This window comes from Ornithorhynchus anatinus, chromosome 2 (genome assembly GCF_004115215.2).
Source record: "Ornithorhynchus anatinus isolate Pmale09 chromosome 2, mOrnAna1.pri.v4, whole genome shotgun sequence".
NCBI classification, from domain to species: Eukaryota; Metazoa; Chordata; class Mammalia; order Monotremata; family Ornithorhynchidae; genus Ornithorhynchus; species Ornithorhynchus anatinus.
In genome coordinates, this window is record NC_041729.1 from 46,148,214 (window position 1) to 46,173,426 (window position 25,213).

At 43.8% G+C, this 25,213-nt stretch overlaps 1 protein-coding gene and 1 long non-coding RNA gene across 2 annotated transcripts; one reads left to right on the forward strand and one right to left on the reverse strand.

Moving 5' to 3' along the window:
- Positions 1 to 2,425: 2,425 nt before the first annotated feature.
- Positions 2,426 to 17,832, reverse strand: ANKS4B (ankyrin repeat and sterile alpha motif domain containing 4B). The gene is made up of 2 exons (XM_001508204.4): positions 17,441 to 17,832; positions 2,426 to 4,216 (listed from the first exon to the last, which is right to left on the reverse strand). Exons 1-2 carry the CDS (start codon positions 17,602 to 17,604, stop codon positions 3,118 to 3,120), a joined length of 1,263 nt encoding a protein of 420 aa, XP_001508254.1. The 5' UTR covers positions 17,605 to 17,832; the 3' UTR covers positions 2,426 to 3,117.
- Positions 17,833 to 20,182: 2,350 nt separating this feature from the next.
- Positions 20,183 to 21,532, forward strand: LOC114807432. The gene is made up of 2 exons (XR_003755511.2): positions 20,183 to 20,309; positions 21,408 to 21,532. It is a non-coding gene; the product is annotated as an uncharacterized LOC114807432 (long non-coding RNA).
- Positions 21,533 to 25,213: the final 3,681 nt, after the last annotated feature.

A 25,213-nucleotide genomic window follows, 5' to 3' on the forward strand; every position in this document is an offset into this window, starting at 1 on the left:
GGCAAATCAAGCTCACGTCTAAAATTCCAGTGAGGCAACCATCTTGACCAGTTGCTAAGAAGGGATGCAAAAGTGGTGGAGGAGGGAGGTAGTATGTGCCAACGAGAGCATAAGGGGAGCAAGATCATGAATCTTGATTTGAATTTGCTTTGAAAGGTGGCTCTTGGCTCCTGATTAGTGCAAGAAGGAGACGATCCCACTTCGAGAAGGGAACAAATGATGATGACTGCCCAGGTCTTGATAATTTCTCTATTAGATCATAAACTTACATGCCAAAATTAAAAATAATTGTGGTATTCGGTAACTGCTGACAATATGCCAAGTGCTGTTCTAAGCACTGGGGTAGATACAAGATAATAAAGCTGGACAGAGTCCCTGTTCCACATGGGGCTCATAGCCTAGAAGAGAGGGAGATGACTGCCTTGTGACCTTGGGCAGTCATTTCACTTCTCTTTACCTCAGTCACCTCATCTGTAAAATGGAGATTAAGACTGTGATTCCTATGTGGGACAGAGACTGTCTCCAACCTGATTAACTTGTATCTACCCCAACGTTCAGAACAGTGCCTAGCACATAGTGAGCACTTAACAACAACAAAAAAAGCAAACAAAAAAAAGATACTGAATCCCTATTTTACAGATGGGGATAGTGAGGCCCAGAAAAGTTAAGTGACTTGCCCAAGGTCAAACAGCAGGCAGGTGGCAGAGCTGGGATTAGGGCCCAGGTCTCTGATTCCCAGGCTTATGCTCTTTCCCGTAGGCCAACTGCTTCTCCAAGGGACGGCCTTTCCTTTCCTTTGAAAACCTTAGACTAAATGGGACAGGGACTGTGTCTAAACTTACTAACCTGTATCTACCCCAGAGCTTAGAACTGGTGCTTGACACAAAGTAAGCATTTAACAAATGTCATTATTATTATTTTTATTATCACCGTCATCATTATCAGTAGTAAAAAAGATGCCATGGGAATAATAATTACAAAAAAACCAACAATGATAATGATAATAACCCCCACCGTGGCATCTTGCTCATTGTTTCTCCAGCGGAGACTATGCCGCTCGACAGTGCAAGAGGAGCTCCCAGGGGTTAAATGCCACGTCTCCACCACTGCCATTCATAAAACATCTCTGGGAGGTCGTGTTGCCTCCTCTCTCAGCTGCTTCCCTTGCAGGAGTTTTGGGGTATATCATTGGAACACAGTTTCTGCTGAATGCACCCATATGACCCCATTTTAAAATGACATGCCTGAAGAAGCAGCTGGGGCATGGAGGCTGACACCATTCCCTTTTCCACCACCGGCAAGGGCTCCCTCCCAATCAGAGTTGTTCCAAGAGGACTTCTGAGCTACCCAAGTGATCTCCAGCTTCAAAGTTTTAATGTATCTGGCTAGCCGGCACAAGGCTCTGAACCCAGTGGGGTCTCAATGCTTACAGGTGATTGGCAGATCCCTCCTTTCTTTTTTTATGGGAAGAGTAGTGATGCCAGAGATTGTGGGGAGGAGAGCACAATTCTGAGTCATCTCGGCCCCACCAGTGTGCAAATCATTTTAGATCGGTACATTTGGGGTCCCTAGAACAGAAAAATTTCCATCCAGACACCTGAATAAGATGCATACTGTAATTACTTTAACAAGGAGCTTGGCACCCTCCTTCCTCCTGCCTGATGCCGTGGGAGTGAAACCTGCCTTCCCAACTGTTCAACCACTGGGAAGGTTTGTCAGTTCTTAACTAAGGACCGTTGCCTAGAGCAGTGAGGAATCTGAGAACGCCCCCATCCAAGAACCGTTTTGGTAATTTTTGATTGGTGAAATTTTAAAATGGGCTCTTATTGTTTGTATTTTATTCCTGTTTTCTATGTGACTGTCCTCCTCCGTCTTAGACTGTGAGTCCCTTGTGGGACTGGGACTGTGTCTTAATGATCTTGTATTTATTTCAGCTCTGAGTTCAGTGGTTGGCACAAAGTACTGAATAAATAGCATAAAAAATACTTTCGATTGAGAGATTTGACAAATTCTCCTCGCTGACAATTATTCTTCCATGAAGAATATGTGCTAAGCACTGCATTTAGGTAGCTACAAGATAATAATAATAATATTAGTGGTATCTGTTACGTGCTTACTATGTGCCAAGGCACTGTACTATATGCTGGGGTACATTTGAGATAATCAGGTCCCACATGGGACTCACAGTTTAAGTAGGAAGGAGAAAAGGTAATGAATCCCTATTTTACTGAGGAAACTGAAGTACAGAAAAGTTGTGACTTGACTCAGGTCACACCACAGGCAAGTAGCAGAGCTGGGGTTAGAACCTAAGTCCTCTGACTCACAAGCTCATGCACTACCCTCTAAGCCACACCGCTAGTGAAAGTCAATGTGAAATCAGGCTGACATTCATTCATAGCCCCAAGTGCTCAGCAGGAGACAGTCAGCATCGAAATTAAGCATTTAATCGTCAGATTCAGAATTGGGAATATTAAGGAGAGTGATTTGAGGAAGCAAAGTAAATCTGACAATCCTCTCCCCTTTTCCTCGGATAGTCAGGTATTTGTCCGCTGGAAATGTCCATTGATCAGAGCTTGGATTACCTCTGTCAGGGTGAACACAGTGATTAACCCGATAATGATGTTGAACAGATCTGAGCTGGTTGCCCGACCTGAAATAAAAGAAGGAAGTAAACGCTCACTTTGTGTTCAGACCCTCAGCCACGGTGGCTTCTAGCTGCTAGACATCCAGTGGGAAGAGACTTTCTCCTTGGCTGCAAGTTGCCTTTTCAGATACAAGATCGCAGTGCCATAAGCAGGTCAAGCTGTCAGGAAATTACTATCTGAAACCGGAGTTAGTCGAGCATCTGGTTCAGTGCCCTTGGTAAATACTGTACATGATGATGGTGGTGATGATGATGAAGATGATGAATAAAGTTCCTTTTTACTGGCACTTGCGCATCTGTTCCCTTTCTTGGAAGGCTCTTAAAGGCCTTAAAAGAAAAACTAAAACATCCTTTGCCTCCCTCGGTTCCTTCTCCGGTCCCTTTGTGGTTTGTTTGGCCAGAGTCTTCTCTTGATTCAGGTGAGAATGAGATTATGGGTGGGGTGGGTAGGTAGCTCCCAGTGACGTGCTCTTTCAGAGGCTAGTGTCCATCATCTTGCCAGGCTGCTGCAGAACCTGCTTCCTCTTGTTTACAGCGCTGAGGACTTTCTTCCTGGGGCCCAGATGTATCTGTATGCTCTGGAGGTCCTCGTCCGAGCAGAGCATCAGCGCTTCGAGATCGATCTGCTCTCTCATGAATACAGGAATGAACTGCCCGAGATCTTGGGACAACAGAAACACTTCCAAGGGAGTGATGTCTGCCTCATCTTCCTCCCACGCCACCCCCACCTCATCCCAAGGTAGGTCACCTTCCTCTTCGGCCTCCACATCGCCCTCATCGTTGTTCTCTGCTCCTTGACATTGAAACAACTCTGTGGGTATTTTAAATCCCAGATCTCTAGTGCTGGTGGAGATGTCTTCTTGGGCAGAGTTGATGCCCATGGCTAGATTTCTCCTAAACACAATGTTTCCCATTCCAGGTCGGTGGAAGATGGATTTGTGCCCTGGGGGGTCGTAATCCTCCATGTCATCTGAGAGGTGATTCTTTTTTCTGAAGTCACTGGACAAAGAGTCTTCTTCTTCCTCTTCGCTGAACACCTCCGTCACATTCCTCTGCCCCACCTTGTCGTCTCTGCTCCTCGTGTTCTCATCCTGCTGGCTTCCTGCATTCCTGTTCTTCTTTGACTTTAAACTGAAGGTGTCCTTCAGCCCCTTGGTGACAGTCCCAAAAACAGAGGAGTCGGAAGAGGACAACCTGGAGGCAGTGGAGCCCTTATATAGGCTTTCCCCCCTCTCTTTGTTGTAGGTCTTGATCATCTTATTTTGATGTTTCTCTTGGGTCTTTCCAAATTCTTTGACTTGCTTCCTGGCATTTCTCTGAGCCTGCTCCTTCAGCCTAGAGACTCTCTTGGGGTTCAGGATATTCTGCTCAGTAGCAGCTTTGTCTAGGAGGATGACACATTCCCTCTTCTCCCGGCTGGCTGCGGAATCCAGCGGAGTTTGAAAATCATTGTCCAAGGCAAAGATGTTGGCACCAAATTTAGTCAAAAATGACACACAACGGATATGGCCATTGGCGGCAGCATGGTGGAGGGGTGTATTCCCCCAGATGTCACATTTATCAGGGTTTCCCCTAGAACATACAACATAGGAAGTGGAAAAGTTAAAGTCTGAAACAGTTGGTCCAGAGATCCCCTAAACCCTAAGGAAGGAAACAAAACTTGTAGGCAGAGAAACAGGTGACTACCAGTCCCATGCATAAGCACAGGCTGTTCCCATAATAATAATAATAATTATGGCATGTGTTAAGTGTTTACTGTGTGCCTGGAGCTGTACTAAGTGCTGGGGTGGATAAAAGCAAATCTGGTTGGACACAGACTCCTGGTCACAGGGGTCTCACGGTCTCAATCCCCATTTTACAGATGAGGTCACATAGGCACAGAGAAGTGAAGTGACTTGCCCAGGGTCACACAGCAGACAAGCGACAGAGCCAGAATTAGAACCCAAGACCTTTTGACTCCCAGTCCCATGCTCTATCCACTCCACCATGCTGCTTCCCATACTCATTTGGATGCAAGCCATGGGCTAGTAGCACATCCAGCCAGAAATTCCCCTCTGACAGTGATGGCAAATGAAGACTGGAAGGATAGTGGGATGGTTACCATCTATGAAATCCCTCCTTACACCTTCTAATCTTTCCCTCTAAAATTTTCCTTCTAATGACCCACTATGAATCTCTTACCCATGGATTTACCCAACCCCTTATTGAATTACAGTACTAACAGTGGAACTTATCCAACCCTTTCTTGAACTACAATATGAATAGTGGAATTTATCCAACCCCTTCTGGAACTATAATTTTAAGAATGGTATCTTTTAAGCATTTACTTTGTGTTGAGGTAGGTACAATGTGAACAGATTCATTAATTCATTCAATCATATTTATTGAGCACTTACTGTGTGCAAAGCACTGTACTAAATGCTTGGCAGAGTGCAATATAACAACAGACACATTCCCTGCCCACAATGAGTTCAGAGTCTAGAGGGGGAGAGAGACATTAATATATATAAACAAATAAATAATCAGACACTGTTCCTATCACGTGGGGCTCATAGTCTACGGGGGAGAGGAGAACAGGTATTTAATCCCCACTTCACAGATGAGGAAACTGAGGTATAGAGAAGTGATTGACCCAAGGTCACAGAGTAGTCAAGTGTACTTAGGGAAGCAGCATGGATAGAGCACAGTCCTGAGAGTCAGAAGGACCTAGATTCTAATCCTGGTTCCTCCACTTGTCTGCTTTGCAACTTTGGGTAAATCACTTAACTTCTCTCTGCCTCAGTTACCTCATCTGTAAAATGGGGATTAAGACAGCAAGTCTTGTGTGGGAGAGGAACTGTGTCCAACCCGATTAGCTTGTATCTACTCCAGAGTTTAGAACAGCACTTGACACACAGTAAGCGCTTAACAAATACCATCATTGTTATTTAAAAGTGGGAAAGCTGGGATTAGAACCCAGTCTCCTGACTCCCAGTCTTGGGGTCTTTCCACTAAGGCTGGGCTGTTCCTCTACTGAACCACTGATACTAACTACTTGCTCAACTTCCTACTGAAGTTAAACAAACTTCTACTGAAGTAAGAACTTCAGTACTTCCTACTGAAGTAAGAACAAATTCCATGTACTTACCACCTGCTTTGGGAAGAAGTTTTTTCTGTTTGTTTTGAACCTGCCACCTTTGAGCACCAGCACTATTTAAGCCATTTAACCTAGCATCTCTAGGTCCCTGCCCTCTGGAATCATCCCAGAATTATTTGAGGGGTTGATCTGCTGAGCTCAGGGATTCTAGTGTGATAGTCAAGGGGTTTGCTGCCTTCAGCAGAGTCCTGATCCATCATGGGGGAGCTCAATGTAAGCACCCCCAAAACAACTCCTCTCTTAGTAAGTACTGTTGGTGTAGAGATAGCTTCAACAGTGTCACTAAGGGGAGCAAGTGATTTGTAATAACAATAATAATAATGTTGGTATTTGTTAAGCGCTTACTATGTGCAGAGCACTGTTCTAGGCGCTGGGGTAGATACAGGGTCATCAGGTTGTCCCACGTGAGGCTCACAGTCTTAATCCCCAATTTACAGATGAGGTAAGTGAGGCACAGAGAAGTTAAGTGACTTTCCCACAGTCACACAGCTGCCAAGTGGCAGAGCCGGGATTCGAACCCAAGACCTCTGACTCCCAAGCCAGTGCTCTTTTCACTGAACTACGCTGCTTCTCTGTAGCAAAGGCCACCCATGTGGCTCAGGCATCCTGAACAGGAGGATGGATTTTAGCCTGGCTCCACTCCCCTACCCTCAGGCCAATGAGCATGACAGGGACTAAGACTCTGAGCCCCTCTTGGACATGGATAGTGCCCAATCTCAGCAGTTAGCACAGTGCCTGGCACATAGTAAGTGCTTAATAAATACCATAAAAAAAACAAGGTTCGATCGGTTCTGCTGGCAGTCATCTCCTTGTCAGTAAGGAGACTGCAGGATGAAAGCTCCTCGTGGGCCAGGATCACATCTACCAACTCTGTTCTACTTTCCCAAGTGCTTAGTATACTGCCCTGCACCCAGTAAGTGCTCAATAAATAGTACTGATGGAGTGATTGAGAGTCTGAGAGAATAGAGAACTGACAAAATGGCTGAGACAGGAGAGGAAGGATGGGAAGAGCCACAGAAAGCAGGGTCTTCTAACTACCAAATATGCCAGCCATCATTAGCTAAGGGAATACATTCTTTTTGCTGGACGATGTGGTCTGTTTTGGCATTAATCAGAGATATATCACCAATCAAAACCTTTCATGCATTATGTTCTGCTGATATCCTGATTCTTCAAGCACTAGAGCTCTAAAAGCAAATGCCCAAGTCATTGTTCGGCTCACCCTTTGGATATGAGTGGATTCTTTTGATTTCATCCCTCTAGACTGTAAAGTTGTTATAGTCAGGGAATATATCTACTAATTTTTTTGTATTTTATTCTCCCAAGATCTTAGTACAATGTAATAAATACCACTGATGGATTGGTTTGAAAAAGGCTGAGTGCCAAGGTTTGCAGGAAGAGGGTCTCTGAGCAGGGGCAGAGCTTAGGAACCTCTTTCCTTTTGCAGTTTAAGCCCCAATTTGGTATCCAAGAAAACAACCTTTTTGGTTGCTGAAAAGAAAATGATTAAAAATAAAGTCTTGCTTTTACACATCTATAATTAGCATAGAACACTACTCTCCAGAGTTCTGCATGCCTCTTAGTACAAATCAAAGATGACAAAAGTTCGCACTAGGTAGCTACCACTGCATTTGTTCACACACATGCTCTCTCACACTTCATGGAAACCAATTTTTGCTGAAATGTGTAACTTTGTTCTTGAAGCTCAAAGTTAGCAGCTCTGTGAACTGAGCCTTGAATGTAACTTTTTAATGATTTTCTTCAAGTTTTTCCTTCTATGGGCACGTTTGCTTGCTCTGGCTCCTTAGCTCCCAGTTAAATGGCTTAACCTCATGGCATTAAGAAAAAATAGTCGTTTATGTCACAGTGCAGTACTTGTGTTCTTGAAGAACCTTGTGCTAAGTGAACACTGTGTTAGGGTCACCGTTGATTTAATAGGAATTAATGAGTTAGGCGGCAGATAGCTTAAAAGGGGCCACTGTGACTTATGGTTTGGGATTCAGCTTCTTATAGTTCCTCGGTATTCACTGGGGATTGATTAGAGGAAACCCCAGTGAATGAAGTGAAACCACGACTACTGTCCACACTAGCCAAACTCCAAACTCCAGGCAGTAGCCCAACTTCAGCAACTGATGGACGCTCGAGTTTCCTGGGGTGGATTGGGGTGGGGTTGGGGAGGGGAGGGGAGTTGACCAGCCACTGAATAATAATAATAATGTTGGCATTTGTTAAGTGCTTACTATGTGCCAAGCACTAAGCACTGGGGCAGATACAAGGTAACAAGGTTGTCCCACATGGGGCTCACAATCTTAATCCCCATTTTACAGATGAGGTCACTGAGGCACAAAAAAGTTAAGTGGCTTGCCCAAGGTCACACAGCTGACAAGTGGCAGAACTGGGATTAGAACTCACACCTCTGACTCCCAAGCCCATGCTCTTTCCACTGAGTCATGCTGCTTCTCAATCTGGCAGTGGTATTTATTGAGCATTTATTTGTAGCAGAGCACTTTGCTAACCGCTTGGAAAAATAAAACAGAGTTGGTAGATACAATCCCTGCCCTCAAGCAGTCTAACAGTCTAACAAGTAGACAGACATTAAAATGCACTAGAGGTAAGGGAAATTACAGTTAAGGGACCTTATTTTCATTATTGGTATTCCTGTCATTAGCAGAATGTTTTACACCCTTGCCACTTGTTATTTAACTGTATTACATATTGTAAAGTTGCAAAAATTCAAATAACCACAAGTCACTATATGGCAGAGGCCGTGGCTGGGAAGTGAGGCAGCATGACATCCCTTGCTTGCCCCCAACTGTTTCTAGCTACACCAAATCTACTCATGTCAACTTGCGTGTTGTGTTCTACCCAGAACAGACTCGCAGTGAGGGGAGAACATTAGCTAATACTTCCATTATGTTACACTCAAGCTGCATTATGACAACACTGATTGTAGCAGAAATGGCTGTGCAGTCAACTCTTGATTTTCCAGTGAAGTGGAAGGGAGCAGAAATAAAAGAGACAGAGCAGTAGAGAGCACAAAATGGAGTCCTGGGTGATTTAGGCTCCAGCAGGGCAGAAGAATGAGGAAGACCCAGGATCTGTTTGAGCAACTGGGGTAAGAGACCTTGGGTCTCTGGACCCTGGAGAGTCTCACTGTTGTAGTCAATGGGGGCGTGAGGTGGGGCAAAAGTGTCTCAGGAATTTCTCTTTTAGTCAGATGAATTTGCTCCTGAATCACCAAAACTGGAGAAAGGAAGGCTTTGCTCCACAAGGCCTTTCATCTATAGTTCGCTGAAGAATACAAGATTGTAAACCATAAGCTTGCCTCTAGACTGTAAGCTCATTGTGGGCAGGGAACATCTCTACCAATTCTGTTATATTGTGCTCTCCCAAGCACTTAGTACAGTGCTCTAGACACAGTAAGTTCTCAGTAAATACAATTGATTAATTACAAAAAACACAAAGATGAATAACAGGGTTCTATAGTTTCAAATATTATAAGTCAAAAAAACACCACCTCCACCACCTCAATTTTTCCTTCCCAAAGAGGTCTGGAGAGCTTATCAGCCACTAAACAATGCTAGGTTTCAGAGTTTTGAACCAACATTCTCTCGTCTGATACTTTCACCCGCTTACTCTGGGAAGGACACAATTTATGAGACAGAGAAAATAGTAAAAAAAGTACTTATTTACTTAAAAGGCTCATTAAGTGTCCTGGACATCAAAGAGCCTTACACAACAACATCCTGGTGACCTCAATAACAAATAAATACAAACAAATTGATATTTCTTTGAAATTACAGTTGAGTTTGGGATAAATTGGATTAAAATTGAAGCTGGAAAAATAACTGGGACCCACATACTTTCCTGTCAAATCCAAATATTCATGACAAGCCCACAGACCAGTAGAGTTTTTCCATCCTGAATATTCAGAGATGTGATGACCAGGATGGGAGAGTCAGGATAATGAAACTTGACCTGGGAGGAGAGTTTGAAAGTTCTCCTTGGATTTCAATCAATCCCTTTTACTGAGTGCTTATTCTGTGCGGAGCACTATTCTAAGTGCTTGGGAGAGTACAAGAGAATTAGCAGATATGACCCTTGTTCTCAAGAAACTGACAACCTAGTTGGGGGGGGGCATTGCTATCAAAATAAATTGCATGTAACAGGAAGCACTAGAATACACATAAATGTACAATCAATCAATCAATGGCATTCAATAAATGCTTACTGTGTGCAGAGCATTATAAGAAGCACTTGGGAGAATACAATATAACAGATGTGGTAGACACGTTCCCTGCCCACAGTGAGCACAAACATGTTATTGGTGAGGCTTAAATGTCATGACCTCATTGTGGGTAGGTAATGTGTCTGTGGTATTGTACTCTCCCAAGTGCTCAGAACAGTGCTTTGCACACAGTAGGTGCTCAATAAATATGATTGAATGAATGAGTGATATGGAATTGCATAAGTGGCTGTAGGACGGTTTGCTTCTCAGACCTTCCAATGCTTAGTAAAGTGTCCGGCACGTTGTATAGTGCCCAAAGCATACTACAGTGTTTTGCACACAGTAAGCACTTAATAAATGCAGTTTAATGAATGCCATTTACTACTGGTTATTGCCCCCTTTCTATAGGGGTTGCCAACTTCTTTTCCGGCCCTGTTGTCTCTGGCAGTCTTTGACCACCAGTGGGTTCCCATCTCGGCAATATAGGAGTCTAATCACTAAACTGAAATTCTTCTGGTTTGGATCATGTGCAAGATTCACTTCATACCTTATTTTTGGCAGAGGAAACTCAATGCAGATGCTTTAAGTTTTGTTAGATAAAAGGATCTTCTATTTGAGGAGAGATACTAGTAGTGGAGATTAATAATATGGAGGTCACTATTCTTGTTGGGAAGAATTTAACAATCCAGAGGACCTGGGGATGACTGAGAAAAAAGGAAAATCAAGACCTGTCTTCTTGCTTCCTTTGGCTAACCCTTAGGTGCTAAGTGCTTAGCATGGTGCCTGGCACATAGTAAATGCTAAACAAATACAATTAAAAGAGGAAAAAGCTGCCTGATATAATTGGTGGGCGGTGGAAAAGGGGTCAGAGACCTGGCTTCCCTTTTTATTAAAATAGCATTTTCTTTTTTTAATGATATTTGGTAAGTGCTTACTCAGTGCCAGACACTGTACTAAGCGCTGAGGCAGATACAGATAGTCGAGTTCTCTTTCTGTGATCTTTGTGAGCTCTTGCAATTTACAACTCCTCTGCTTCAGATTATTCTGCTTTGTAGCTGCCATGTGAAAATTGAATTTTTGGCTGAAAAGCAACAGACAGGAGACTCTGAGGATAACTTTTCTGGTGGGTAGAAACATGTACCCTAAGGGCTTGAGAAGCACAGGGTCTCCAAAACAGTGTGATGAGAGAAACAGCATGGCTTAAAGAGGAAGAACACACCCTTGAGAATCAAGACATGGGTTCTAATACTGGCTCTGCCACTTGCCTTCTTGGGCAAGTCACTTACATTCTCTTTGTTTCAGTTTCCTCATCTGTAAAATGGGGATTCAGTACCTGTTCTCCCTCCCATTCCGACTGTGAGTCCCATGTGGGACGGGTACTGTGTCCAACCTGATTATCTTGTATATCCCCCAGCGCCTAGTATAGTGCTTGGCACATAACAAATACCACTATTATTGGCTGCCAAGTTGTAAATTATTTGAGGGATGAATATCTCAGACTTTGATCCCTATGAACAATAAATCTCACTCTGCCAGCGCACCACTCTCCTGCCACCCACTTTTTCATAGAATAAAAGGTTGGAAGTGGGGGAAACTGGATAACCCTATCCTTGAATAACAAAGCCCCAGATATCAGGAGCAACGTGGCTCAGTGGAAAGTGCATGGGCTTTGGAGTCAGGACTCATGAGTTTGAATCCCAGCTCTGCCACTTGTCAGCTGTGTGACTGTGGGCAAGTCACTTAACTTCTCTGTGCCTTAGTTCCCTCATCTGTAAAATGGGGATTAAGACTGTGAGCCCCATGTGGGACAACCTGATTCCCCTGTGTCTACCCCAGTGCTTAGAACAGTGCTCGGCACATAGTAAGCGCTTAACAAATACCAACATTATTATTAGATTTTCCTATCGACACCTCACCCCGCCTTGGATTTAATCTTCATTAAATTGACCCTTCCAAACCTTTAGCCTCCTTTGGCCTGAGGATGTCCTTGAGGTCCCATTTTTAATTCTTCACTTGGAGCCAGTCCTCTTATGGCTAATGCCCAATACTGGTCCCTGTTCAGCCCAATTTATAAAAAAGAGAATGTGCCAAGCAAGAAGCTGCAATTTTCCCCACATCCTTTCTCAAATGGACCTTTTTAATGACATAGTTCTTTGCAGTCTTGTTTTCTTTTTCGTGTGGAGTAGATGGCTTTTTTATGGTAATTGTTAAGAGTTTATTATGTGCCAGGCACTGTACTAGCCTCTGGGGTCTTGTCTTGACTTATGCTGTCGAGTCGTTTCCAATCCATAGCAACTTCATGGACCCATCTCTCCGGGAACACCCCACTCTCCATCTGTAATTGTTATGGAAGTGTATCCATAGAGTTTTCTTGGTAAAAATCCAAAAGTGGTTTATCAGTGCCTGTTTCTGCGCAGTAAACTTTAGTGTCCACCCTCGACTCTCTCCCATGCCACCACTGCTGCCCAGCACAGGTGAGTTTTGACTTGTATCAGATTGCCTTCAAATTGCTAGCCACTGCCCAAGCTAGAAATGGAATAAGTATGACTCTGCTTGACTCTCCCTCCTGTAGCTGAGATTGGTAGCATACTGGAAACTTTCCAGGTGTGAAGCTGAGAGGGGAGCTCTGGGTAGATACAAGCTAATCAGATTGGACACAGTCTCTGTCCCACTTGGGGCTCACAGTCTCAATTTCTATTTTATAGATGAGAGGACTGAGGCACTGAGAAGCAAAGTGACTTGCCCAGGTTCTTCGGACTCCCAGGTCCATGCTCTATCCACGAAGCCACACTGCTTTGAAAAAATGATTCAAGAGGGCTCCCTACATGTCCTGAGCTGCTGTCCTCTTAAATCCTGCAGTTTGGCTGAACTGGACTTTGAGCTGGTAGAGGGCTGATCCTCACCCTAGCTCTCACTTTGGAGGGCGCTGCACACCAGTGAGCTCACCCCCAAAATGACCCCATGAACTTGGGAGCATCCATCATCTCCAGAGCCTCCTTCCCTTAATAATAATAATAATAGTAATAATGGTATTTGTTAAGCACTTGCAGTGTGCCAGACACTGTACTAAGCCCTGGGGGTGGATACAAGCAAATTGGGTTAGACAGACCCTGTCCCCTGTGGGGCTCACCATCTTAATCCCCATGTTACAGATGAGGTAATTGAGGTCCAGAGAAATGATTTGCCCAAGGTCATCAAGCAGATGAATGGCAGATATGGGATTAGAAATCATGACCTTCTGATTCCCAGGCCCATGCTCTAACCACTATGCTTTCCTTCCAACATCTGTCTATTTTCCCACTCCCTCCCCAACTCTTCATCATCATGGAGCTGGGAAGGAGCGGACTTATGAGTCAGCTGAGGAGAGAGGAAGAAACCCTGGTGAAAGCCGGTGGAAACAGGTCCTTCGGAAACATAGCAACGACCCTGTCTCTAACCATGATGACCAGCTCCACAGCCAGATCTCCCTCTCCCTGCTCAGGTCTGGATCCAACCTGGGATGCCGAGGTTACAGAAAGAAGCTTCCTATGAAGTGGCTCTTCTCAGAACAACATTCTTCCAAAAAACACTTCCTAACGAGGGCCAATGTTTTAAGCCTCCAATGTTCATTCTGTTCTAGGCAAAAGTGCCAACTGCACATATTGGCCTCTGAAATGGCATGATAAGTATTTCCAGGCCCAGGTTAGTAGTAATAGTTTTTAGGAAACACTTCCTGTGTGCAGAGCTCTGCACTGAGTGCTGAGAAAGAGTCCACAGGTGGGAATTAAACATGGACCCTGTCCTTCAAGAGGCTCACAATCTAGCTCTGTGTCAATTGCTAGTGGAGACAGGGTGTGCCTACAAGGGCCCGAACAGTGGCCAGGCTAATCTGGGGTGGGCAAACCCAGCAAGTCTTCGAGGGACTTGGGGGAAAAAAACCACAGGAAACTGAGCCCGGTAAGGTGTGCTGGAGCCCCTGGAGAAAAAAAGTGGGATTTCCAGGATGCATGTGCATTTTTGATATAAAACAAGATGGGAAAAGATAAAAATAAACCCTGTTCCCTTTGACTTCAAGTTCAAACAATTAACCTCCTGTACTTCTCTGATATTTTTAGTAGCAACTAGGGAGAAACCAGAGGCAAGGGACTTGAGACTTGGAGGTCACCTAGTCCAATCTCCATGCCTTTAAGCAATCAGTCAGCATGACCTAGTGGATAGAGCATGGGCCTGGGAGTCAGAAGGACCTGGGTTCTAATCCCAGTTCCGCCACTTGTCTGCCATATGACCTTGGGCAATTCACTTCACTTCTCCATGTGGCTACCTCATCTGGTAAATGGGGTTTAAGACTGTGAGCTTCATTTGGGACATGGACTGTGTTCAACCTGATTACTTTGTATCTACACCATTGTTTAGAGCAGTGATGGCACACGGTAAGCACTTAAACGCAATTTTAAAAAATCAATCGATTGTAAAATCAGTGGCATTGATTGAGCACTTACTACATGCAGAGCACTGCATTAAACACTTGGGAGAGTACAATAGAGCTGGTAGACGTGATCTCCGCCCACAAGAGCTTACCGTCTAGTAGAGGATTCTATTAGAAGACCCCAGAGAGGTGCCATCCCATTCCTTAAAATCTTCAGGGAAGCTAGATCAATCAATCATATTTTTTGAGTGCTTACTGTTTGTGCAGAACACTGTACTAAGTGCTTGGGAGAGTACAGTATAATAATAATAATTATTATGGTATTTGTTAAGCAATTACTTTGTGCTAGGCACTGTACTAAGCTCTGGGGTAGATACAAGTAAATCTGATTGAACACAGTTCATGTCCCACGTGGACTCACAGTCTCAGTCCTCATTGAGAGCTCACTTCCTCCAGGAGGCCTTCCCAGATTGAGCCCTCTCTTTCCCTCCCCGCTTCTCCCCTCCTCATTCCCCTATTCCCTCCCTCTGCTCTAACCCCTTCCCCTCCTCACAGCACTTGTGTATATTTGTATATATTATTTATTAATGATGTGTATATATCTATGATTCTATTTATCTATTTTGATGGTATTGATGCCTGACTACTTGTTTTGTTTTGTTGTCTGTCTCCCCTTTTAGACTGTGAGCCCGTTGTTGGGCAGGGATTGTCTCTCTCTGTTGCCGAATTGTACATTCCAAGTGCTTAGTCCAGTGTTCTGCGCACAGTAAGAGCTCAATAAATATGATTGAATGAATTTGACAGATGAGGGAACTGAGGCCCAGAGAAGTGAAATGACTTGCCTAAGGTCCCACAGCAGACAGGTGGCAAAGTTGGGATCAGAACCGATGACCTTCTTATTCCCAGGCCACTCTACCCATTACACCATGCTGCTCCTCTTAACAATATATTGTTATATATCAGTATAACGGTGTTGGTATAACAGTATACCCAGATTTGGAAAGTCTTCTATCATTTCATTTTTTTCCCCTTGGTTGCCTTTTTTTCTTTTCTTCACTCTGTCCTCCACTACAACACCTTTCATAACTCTAACCCTTTGGTCCCCTTATCCAAGCCCATCAAAGACCACTAGCCCTGTGTAGAGGTCCTCTTCCCTCATGAAATTGGCTCTTCTTTTCTGAAAAGTTTTTAGTTGCTGGGTCAGAAGTGAGTGTAGTGCAGAAAATGTTCTGTGAGCATGGATTCTACTCCCACTTGGCAAACGGCCTCTAAGTCCCTCCACTGTTCCTCATTCAATGGGGCAGAGCAGGAGTGGTTGGATGGCATGAAGCCAGTCCACCTGGACACTAGCAGTAGGGTGGGGCAATGTCGAACAGAAACAGACACACTTCACTCCTCTGATGCCACCCCACTCTCTGTACCTCGATCTTGTCTATCTCGCCCCCAACCTCTCGCCCAATTCCTGCCTCTGACCTGGAATGCCTCCCACCATCCATGTCCGACAGATAACTAGCCTCCCCACCTTCAAAGCCTTATTGAAAGCACATCTCCTCCATGAGGCTTTTTCTGATTAAGCCCTCATTTCCTCTTCTCCCACTCCCTTCTGCATCACCTTTGATCTTGGATCTGTACCTTTTGTTCATCCCAACTTCAGCCTAACAGCACTTATGTACGTATCTGTAATTTATTTACTGATATTAATGTCTGTTTCCCCCTCTAGACTGTAAGCTTGTTATGGGCAGGGAATGTCTCTACCAACTCCATTATATTCTACTCTCTCAAGTGCTTAGTAAAATGCTCGGCACACAATAAGTACTCAGTAAATATCATTGATTGATTGTGGAGAGTCTTCCATTTCAAGGACTATCTATGCTAACCTTTGAGGTCTCATTTCACTGTTTAGGCTTCTGGACTAGGAAAGGAGGAACTTCTTGAAGGAGGAATAGTCCTGAGGCATGGCCCTGGTTCTTTACTGCCAAGAGAGTCTCTCTCTCTCTCTTCCCCTAGCGCTCCCTCCTCCCCCCATCTTTCTCATTTTCCTACTGGATCAAAGAGGAAACAAAAGTTTCTGGTCTATTTGCTCTCCTGTGGGTGGGTGTCTAGACTGTTTCTAAACTTTAAGCTCCTTCAGGGCAGAAATCGTATCTACAAACTCTGTCGTATTGTACTCTTCCAAATGCTTAGTACAGTTCATAATAAGTGCTCAGTAAATACCATGTATTGACTGATTGCTTCTGGGGTTGTGGGGTGGCTGTTGCAACCTGGCAGGCTGAAGGTCTCTTTTATAGTTTATGAATACACAACTCAACAGCCAATGCCACACCTAGTGGAAGAGACAGATTTAATTCTTCCACCTACCAAAGCCTAGATCTTTAAGAAACACTTGAGTGCTTCAGAGACACAGGCCACTTATGAATGTATACCGTATTGCAAATCCATTCTCTCCAAAGTGTGCATCTCCCCTCTCCACCTGAGTGGTCCCAATCAATAAATGTGAGTACTCTTCCCTTTAATCCAACATTCAACTGCTGCTATGTAGGTTCAAGGGAAAGAAACTTGGAAACTCGATTTTACAAATCTCAACCAAACCTCCTTCTCAAGTTTCTGCTACAATGCTCCTGCTCTTTGATGGCATTTATCTTTAGCATTTCAATGAGGGTTTTCTTACCCTAAAGAGTCATTAGACTTATATAGTCAGTTTATAAAATATCAGGCCTTCAGGAAGACAGCAATGTAAAACTAGTATCTATTTCTTGGTAAAAAAGGAGTTCCTTTACTCTTTTAAATGTGCCCATTTTAAATTACTCTTTTAAAGGTACACAGACATCGTTCCAATAACTCTGCTGACAGGTGAAATAAAAGTCAGAAAGTGTGAAATTTTCTCTCCTCCACTAAAAATCAAGCTGTTTTAGAAGGGCCAGGGAAGCTGGTCAGCCCCTCCCTCCTTATGGCCCCAACAGCCATTTTCCAAACCTCCTGCTGAAACCCGAGGCTTTGGTGACTTCTAAGCAGTGGGGCATCACTTACCCGCGACTGCAGATGACCTCCAGGGCCTCCAGGTGCCCATGGTAGGCTGCTAGGAGGGTGGGGGTCATGCCATCTTCGTCTGCAATGTTGAGGTCCCTTTTGGTAGCTTCTTTTAAAAGTTCCAGGTAGCCATCCACAGCAGCCTGATGATACCGGGTTGACATTTTAAATCAGCTCCCTCCCGGCCGTTGAGCCTTTCAGAGGGCGACTCACTCCCAGGTAGGGGGATGGATGCTCATCAGCCACTTCCCCTAGGAAGGGAGCTAATGAATAACTAAGGACTGCGACGTCGCCTCTACTGTGAGAGGGATTCAAGGGCAAAGTTCTCCTCCACTGACTCACGGGGAGGAAACCAGATGGGTGAGCTGCCTGGAAACTAAATGCTCCCTGACATGAACCAGATCAATCAATCAGTCAATCAACAAATCAAGCAGCCTGACCTATTGGACAGAACACAGGCTTAGGATCAGAGGACCTGAGTTCTAATCCCAGCTCTGTCGGTTGCTTGCTTGTGACCTTGGACAAGTCGCTGAACTTCTTTATGCCTCAGTTTCCTCAACTGCATATGGGGATTCAACAGCTGTCCTCCCTCCTAATTAGATTGTGAGCTTCATGTGAGTCACGGACTGTATCCAGCCTGATTAATTGTATCTACTCCAGTATTTAGAACAGCGCTTGACACACAACTATAACAAATGCCATTAAAATTTTATTTAAAAAGTCAATCGGTCTGTGGTTGGGGTTGTGGGGGAAAATAGAGTTTCCCTTCTCACTCTCTGCTTGGGAAAGGCAGAGGGAACTCCTTAAAAGGCAATTCCCCTCACCAGTTTCCTCTCTCCGTCTTGTCATCACCCTTCAAATAAGGAAGTGGAAAACGTGTGGGGTTTCAGGTGTGAAGTTGAAAGAACGTAGGGCTGGGTTGCTGGGCAGACAGCAGGAAACAGGATTTGGATTAGCAGCGAAGATGGGCTATTTTGGAGGAGGCAGGTCCCTGCGAACTAGTCCTCCGCAGGGCTCTGACTATTAAGAATGACATCAGCCTTATAAAAAGTCCCAAACATTTAGCAGCCCACTCTAGGTCTTTCCCCATCAGCCTCCCCTTCATTGGGGGAACTGGGGAGGATTAACTGTCAGATGAATGAAACTGGCTCTTTCCCAATCACCTGGCATGAATTGTACTTAATCTCTGGGTGATGAGGAGAACATTAATGTAATTAGCTGAAATTAACAGGCATTACAAATCCACTCGGCAGTTTTACTGTAACTTCATTTGTTGTTCCACCTCCAGCCAACTCCAGGAGGTATCTGTTCACGAGTTTTTAGATGAATAAACTGATGGGCAAAGAGGAGGGAAATTGAGGCATGAGCTCCCCCAAAGGAGAAGCAACGTGGCCCGGTGGAGAGAGCACGGTCTGGGGATTCTGAAGGACCTTCTAAGAGCTGGGGTGGATACAAGCAAATTGGGTTGGACACAGTCCCTGTCCTATGTGGGACTCACTATCTCTATCCCCATTTTATAGATGAGGTAACTGAGGCACAGAGAAGTGAAGTTACTCACCCAAGGTCACAAAGCAGACAAGTGGCAGAGCTGAGATTAGAACCCATAATCTTCTGACTCCCTTCTGCTTCACTTCTCTGTGCCTTAGTTTCTTCAACTGTAAAATGGCATTACCTGTTCTTCTTCCTACTTAGCCTGTGAGCCCCATGTGGGACATGGACTGCATCTGACCTAATTAACTTGTACCTATCCCAGAGCATAGAACGATGTTTGAAGCATAGTAAGCGCTTAATAAATACCATTAAAAATAAAATTAAAATAAATTTAAAAATCAATAGCATTTAGTGAGCACCTACTTTGTGCATAGCATCACATTAAGTGCTTGGGAGAGTACAATAATAATTCTAATAGTAACACTATTTATTAAGCATTAATAAAATGTGCTAAGTGCTAAGGTAGGCATGAGGTCCCTGTCCCACCCTGGGCTCAGAATCTATCTTTCCCCATTTGGAAACTGAGGCCCGGGAGGTTAAGAGACATGCCTGAAGTTACCCAGCAGGCCAGTGTCATGGTCTCAATCCCATGCTTTCTTCACTGGCCACAAGACCTCCCAATCTAGGAAGAAGACATTTTCCTGGTTTAGAGGTTGGCCCAGAATACCTTGAAGTTTCCTTGGAGTTTTTCTCACATACTCTGTATGCTCTCTTCCAATAATTGGTTTTCAAGGTAGATTCTTGTTTTTTGACTTGGACTCCAAACTATCATTTGCTAATTGTGATATGGCAAATATTGAACATACATCTAACACTGTCATAAATTCCAGGCCAGTTATCCAAGTCTCTTTGGAAAGAACCATTAATGTTTGCAGTTTCCTCCCTTTCTCCGCTTCTGTTTTTGCTAATTGTCCTGGCTCAATGAAACTCACAAGGCTAGACCTTCATTTAATTCCAGGCAGAGTTTTCTGTTTATCCAAGTCGTAATTTGTGTTTTGTGGGATCTTCCAGCAATAATTAGCAGCCAGAATTGCCCTTTAGTCCTTTCCCTGGTTGTCATGGAAACCCTGGGAAGAGTGGCAGGGCCTGAACATAATCACTTCACGGAATTCAGAAACAAATGAGGGAGGCTAGTGGGACCTGGTTCCGTGGTCACCATGGGTTTCCCAGAGTTAGGTGGGGTGTGGGCAGAACTTGTTTGCGGGGGGGACGTAGCAAGAAATAAACAATATCTGCTGATTCACATGGAGATTTTGCAAGTCCTAAATGGAGTGGGTTCCCCTCTACCCCACCATAAGTGTGCTGTACTGAGAGATGGGGTGGGGAGAGAAGATGGGGATGGAGGTAGAATGCTTGGTACAGAACCAGACTGCCAGAGGTATTCATGGGCGATTCACTGGGAATGATGGGCAGTGAACATGTCCAATTCTGTTATACTGTACTCTCCCAAGCGCTTAATATAGCGCTCTGCCCACCGTAAGCACTAGATAAATATCATTGATTGATTGATTGTGAACTTTCTCGGTTTTGAATGGTGGAGCTGACAAGAAAAGGAGGTGGGGAGTGGGTTGCCTGAAGGAACTCAAGACAAAATAATCTTCCCTTTCAGGAGTCTATTTCCAAAGATTCTGGGGCCAGGTTTTGACTATGAGACAGCTGAGGCTCGTTTGCTCGTTTACTGTTTCAGAGGGATTGCAGGCATTGGGGAGTTCATCTTGCTGACATTTCCCAAATTCTGATTTGAATCAGAGTTCCCGTTTCCCATCATTTTCTTTGTGTCCAAGGGCAGCAGAAAGCAGGTCACAGCCCCCGTATGGCTGCATCTGAGAAGATGTATATAGGCTTTCTTGGATTCTTTTTTCTTCTCTGCCTGCCTTAACTATATCAACAAATGTGTATATTGTTTCCATACTTTTCTGTGTTTCTTACCATGGGGTTACTAACAGAAAGACTGCTAGTCTAAGCGGACTCAAGATGTGTAACATATCATAGGTCAGTTTTAAGTTACAGGAAGCCACTCGGGATTGCCTTATCAGGGGCTGTAAGATTACTGTGAAACTTTACTTTTCATATTAATTTACAAGGCAAGATGAAGGGGGAGGGAAGGCAAATCGTTGAGTTTTTGTCTACACAATTCCAATAGCTCTCTTGCACCCTAAGAAAAACAGTTGCCAGTGAGTTACAAAATACACTTTCCGCTCTTTTAAAAAAGCTATTCATTACTAATTAGAAGATAAGTAGCCTGTGTAACTTGGAAGCACATATCTTTGTGTAATGAAGGGAACCCTCAAAATTCAGAAGACATGGTTTTCAAAAAACACTCTCTTTGTTCTCCAAGGCTATTCATTTTTAATTAGAGAAGACATTCTCTTGCCTTCTGGAAGCACATATCTTTGGGAAATGAGGAAAGAAAAGTCCAACCTCAGAAGACTGAGCTTTCACAAAGCATTTTCATCTATTTGCTTCTTTGTTACAGCTTTTCATGAAGGCAAAGCCGACCGCACAGAGAAAATGAAAACAGAAGCTAGGAGACTTCGAAAGCCTTCTTGTTATTTCTGTGAAAAAAAGAGAGCCTATAAGAATTATATGATGCAAAATCCATGTGTCTTTATGACCACACAGCATTTTTGTTAACGTCTGTTTGGATCTATGAAATCTTAATACTGCATGGAGGATCCCTAGTGTCAAAAAATGAGCTTTCAGAAAAATAACTAAGATTGTTTTCTTTATGACACAGGTCTCAAATGGTGGACATTTTAGACAACCTGAATAGGACTTTTCATTTCCTGCTCATAAGAGTCTCTAAATGTGCCATTTCGAAATTCAATTTCATTTTAAGACAGTACTATTTGGATGTCCTGCCATCAGCTCAAATTTAACATGTCTAAAACTGAACTCCTAGAGAAGCAGCACAGCATAGTGGAAAGGACACGGGCTTGGGAGTCAGAGGTCATGAGTTCTAATTCCGGCTCTGCCACTTGTCAGCTGTGTGACTTTGGGCAAGTCACTTAACTTCTCTGTGCCCCAGTTACCTCATCTGTAAAATGGGGATTAAGAATGTGAGCCCCATGTGGGACAACCTGATCACCTTGTATCTCCCCCAGTGTTTAGAACAGTGCTTGGCACATAGTAAGCACTTAACAATTACCATTATTATTCCCACTCAAATCCTGACCTCCCACTGTCTTTCCCATCTCTTTAGACAGCACCACCATCCTTCTTGTCTCACAAGCTCATAACCTTGGCATTATTCTTGACTCCACATATCCACATATTCATTTTATCACTAAATCCTGTCAGTTCAACCTTCACGTCATTGCTAAAATCAGCCCTTTTCTCTCCATCCAAACTGCTACCTTTTTAATCCAAGCATTTATCCTATTCTGCCTTGATTCCTGAATCAGCCTTCTAGCTGGCCTCCCTGCCTCCTGTTTCTCCCCACTCCAGTCCATATTTCACTCTGCTGCCCAGATCGTTTATCTACAAAAGGATTCAGTCCTTGTTTCCCCACTCCTCAAGAACCTCCATTGGTTGCTTATCCACCTCCACATTAAACAGAAACTCCTTGACTCCTTGAAACACCATCAACTTTAATACACTCAGTCCCCTTGCTCTCTCCTACCTCACCTTGCTACTCTCCTATAACCCAATCCACACACTTTGCTCTTCTAATGTCAATCTACTTACTGTACCTCTAGCTTGTCTCTCTTGCTGCCTACCTCTTGTCCATGCCCTGCCTTTGTCTGGGAATATGCTCCCTTTTCATATCTGACAGACAATTACTCTCCCCACCTTCGAAGCCTTAATGAAGGTACATCTCCTCCAAGAGGCCTTCCGTGACTAACCTCATTTCGTCTTTTCCCACTTCTTTCTGTATCACCCTGATTTGCTCCTTTTATTCATCGCTCCCAACCTCTAGCCTCACAGCATTTATGTATATATTCATCATTTATTTTTATTGATGTCTGCCTCCCCTTCTAGACTGTAAGCTCCTTTTGGGTAAGGAATGGGCCTGTTATATTGTTCCCAAGTGCTTAGTACAATGCTCTGAACACAGTAAGGAGTCAATAAATATGATGGATTGATTATCAACCAGAGTAAGAAGAAACCTTGTATTTACTTTACTTACCTTTCTTACCTACTTATGGAAATATTAGAAATTTTTTTAATTTTTCCAGGTGCAACTTGCCATCTCCCTTTGTTTTCTTAAGTGGAAACGAATGAAAAATGAGGGTGCTAGGTTGACCAGTGGAATTTTAATGCCACAAAAGTATTAGTTGGACTTCATTTTTTCCCATAAGTTTCAATCCATTCACAGCCCTCTATTCTTGCCAGAAAAGAGACAGAGCTGTTGTTGTACCATCTGGTTTGCCTGAGCTATTATTTGGCATCTCTTTTCCCAATTGCGCATTTTATAAATGCTAAACCCCAGAAGGTTGTACATTCTAATTAGGACTAGGAATAAAGGAGAATAAAATGAGAGAAAAAAGAAAAAACCGTTCAAAAACAACTCAACCCAACAGCTTTAACATTGCATTTGGTATTTCAGGGACAGTGGGGTTAGCAAGCTTAACAGGAGCTTGACATCTCAGGAGCTGTGGCTTCTGATTCTAGTTTATCACCTAACTGACCAGGTGATCCACAGAAATACTCTTTTCTCACTGCTTCTATTGTCTTTCCCTCTGTCTTCCCTTCCACTACCACTTTTCCTTTTCACTGTACCTCAATCTCGTCTATCTCACTGCCCACCTCTCGTCCACATCCTGCCTCTAGCCTGGAATGCCTTCCCTCCTCAAATCCAACAGACAGTTACTCTCCCCTCTTCAAAGCCCTATTGAAGACTCATCTCCTCCAAGAGGCCTTCCCTGATTAAGACCTCCTTTCTTCTTCTCCATCTCCCTTCTGCGGCACCCCGACTTGCTCCCTTCATTCATCCCCCCTCCCAGGCCCACAGCGCATATGTATATATTTGTAATTTACTTATTATTTTAATGCCTGTCTTACCCTCTAGACTGCGAGCTTGTTGTGGGCAGGGAATGTGTCTGTTATATTGTACTCTCCCAAACAGTACAGTGCTGTGCACACATTAATCGCTCAATAAGTATGATTGACTGACTCATCTTAAACTCGATAATCTTTGCCCCAGTGGGATCATGACTGGAAAATGAGTGTAAGAGGCACAAAACCATTAATAGCATAATCAATTCCTTAGTTCTCAATTCTACTGTCTTGAAGGATCTGAGGGAAATTAAAGAAAAAAAAAATCCCTGTCTTATGGAGAGACAGCCAGTGGGTGTTCAAAAATTATTCTTGCCTAAATGAATCCTTGTCTACCTTGTAGAGTGTTAGATCTAGTTTCCTTATTAAAAAAAAGACTGTGTAGCAAGTTGTGAAAAGGCAAATCTAAGTGATAATTCTGATATCTATTTGAGAATTTTAAATTGGTACATAATAAGATTGGTATGGATAAGCTTCATATGGCGAAGAGAGTTCTCTCCATTTCTTGGGTAATCAATAGCTTGGTGGTACTTACAGAAATGATATTTTTTGGGTGGGTACTTAGTCTCCAGGCTCAGCCTAATCCCTTGAAGTAAAAATAACCTGCAGTCTCCCAGCTGGTTATGGAACAGCCAGACACTCTTTGGCCTGTGGCAATCAGAATGGCTGTCAGCCACTGTCCCCTTCATTTTAACCAATCTAAGGAAGGAGACCAATTAGAAGTGGGTAACAGGGACAGGGGAGAGTCATAAAAAAAGAAAAAAACAAAACATTGCCCTCATTCATTTTCTACTGCAACTATAAAACCTCAAAGAAAGCCTTCTATCATTATCTTTCTTGGCATTTGGGAAAAAGGGAAGGAGGAACCTGGCAGTGAGAAGCTGAAGACAGCAGTAGGGGGGCGGAGGAGAATATGAGGAAGTGTCTATAAGGGATGAGAGGGAAGTAGAAGTGCAGTGGAGGGGACAAATTTAGATGGAAGGCAGGAGATCTGAGAGGCAGCTAGGAGGGAAAAAGAGGAGGAGGGAGTAGTAGGGTGGTGAGAAGGTGAAGGAGTGACTTAAGGAAGTTCATACTCCATGGTTTGTATTTTACCAACAAAATAGTTGGAAAAGTCATCTGGGGTTAGGAAGGGAGGCAGTGCTGGGCATGGGGGGCTTCAGGAGGGACTTAAAACCCTGGAATAGATAGGGAGGTAAGGGGTATGCAAGCCAGTGACAGGAAATGATTGTTGCTAAGCAGATGAGAGATTAGTTATAGCAAGAAGAGTGAAATTTAAGTGGC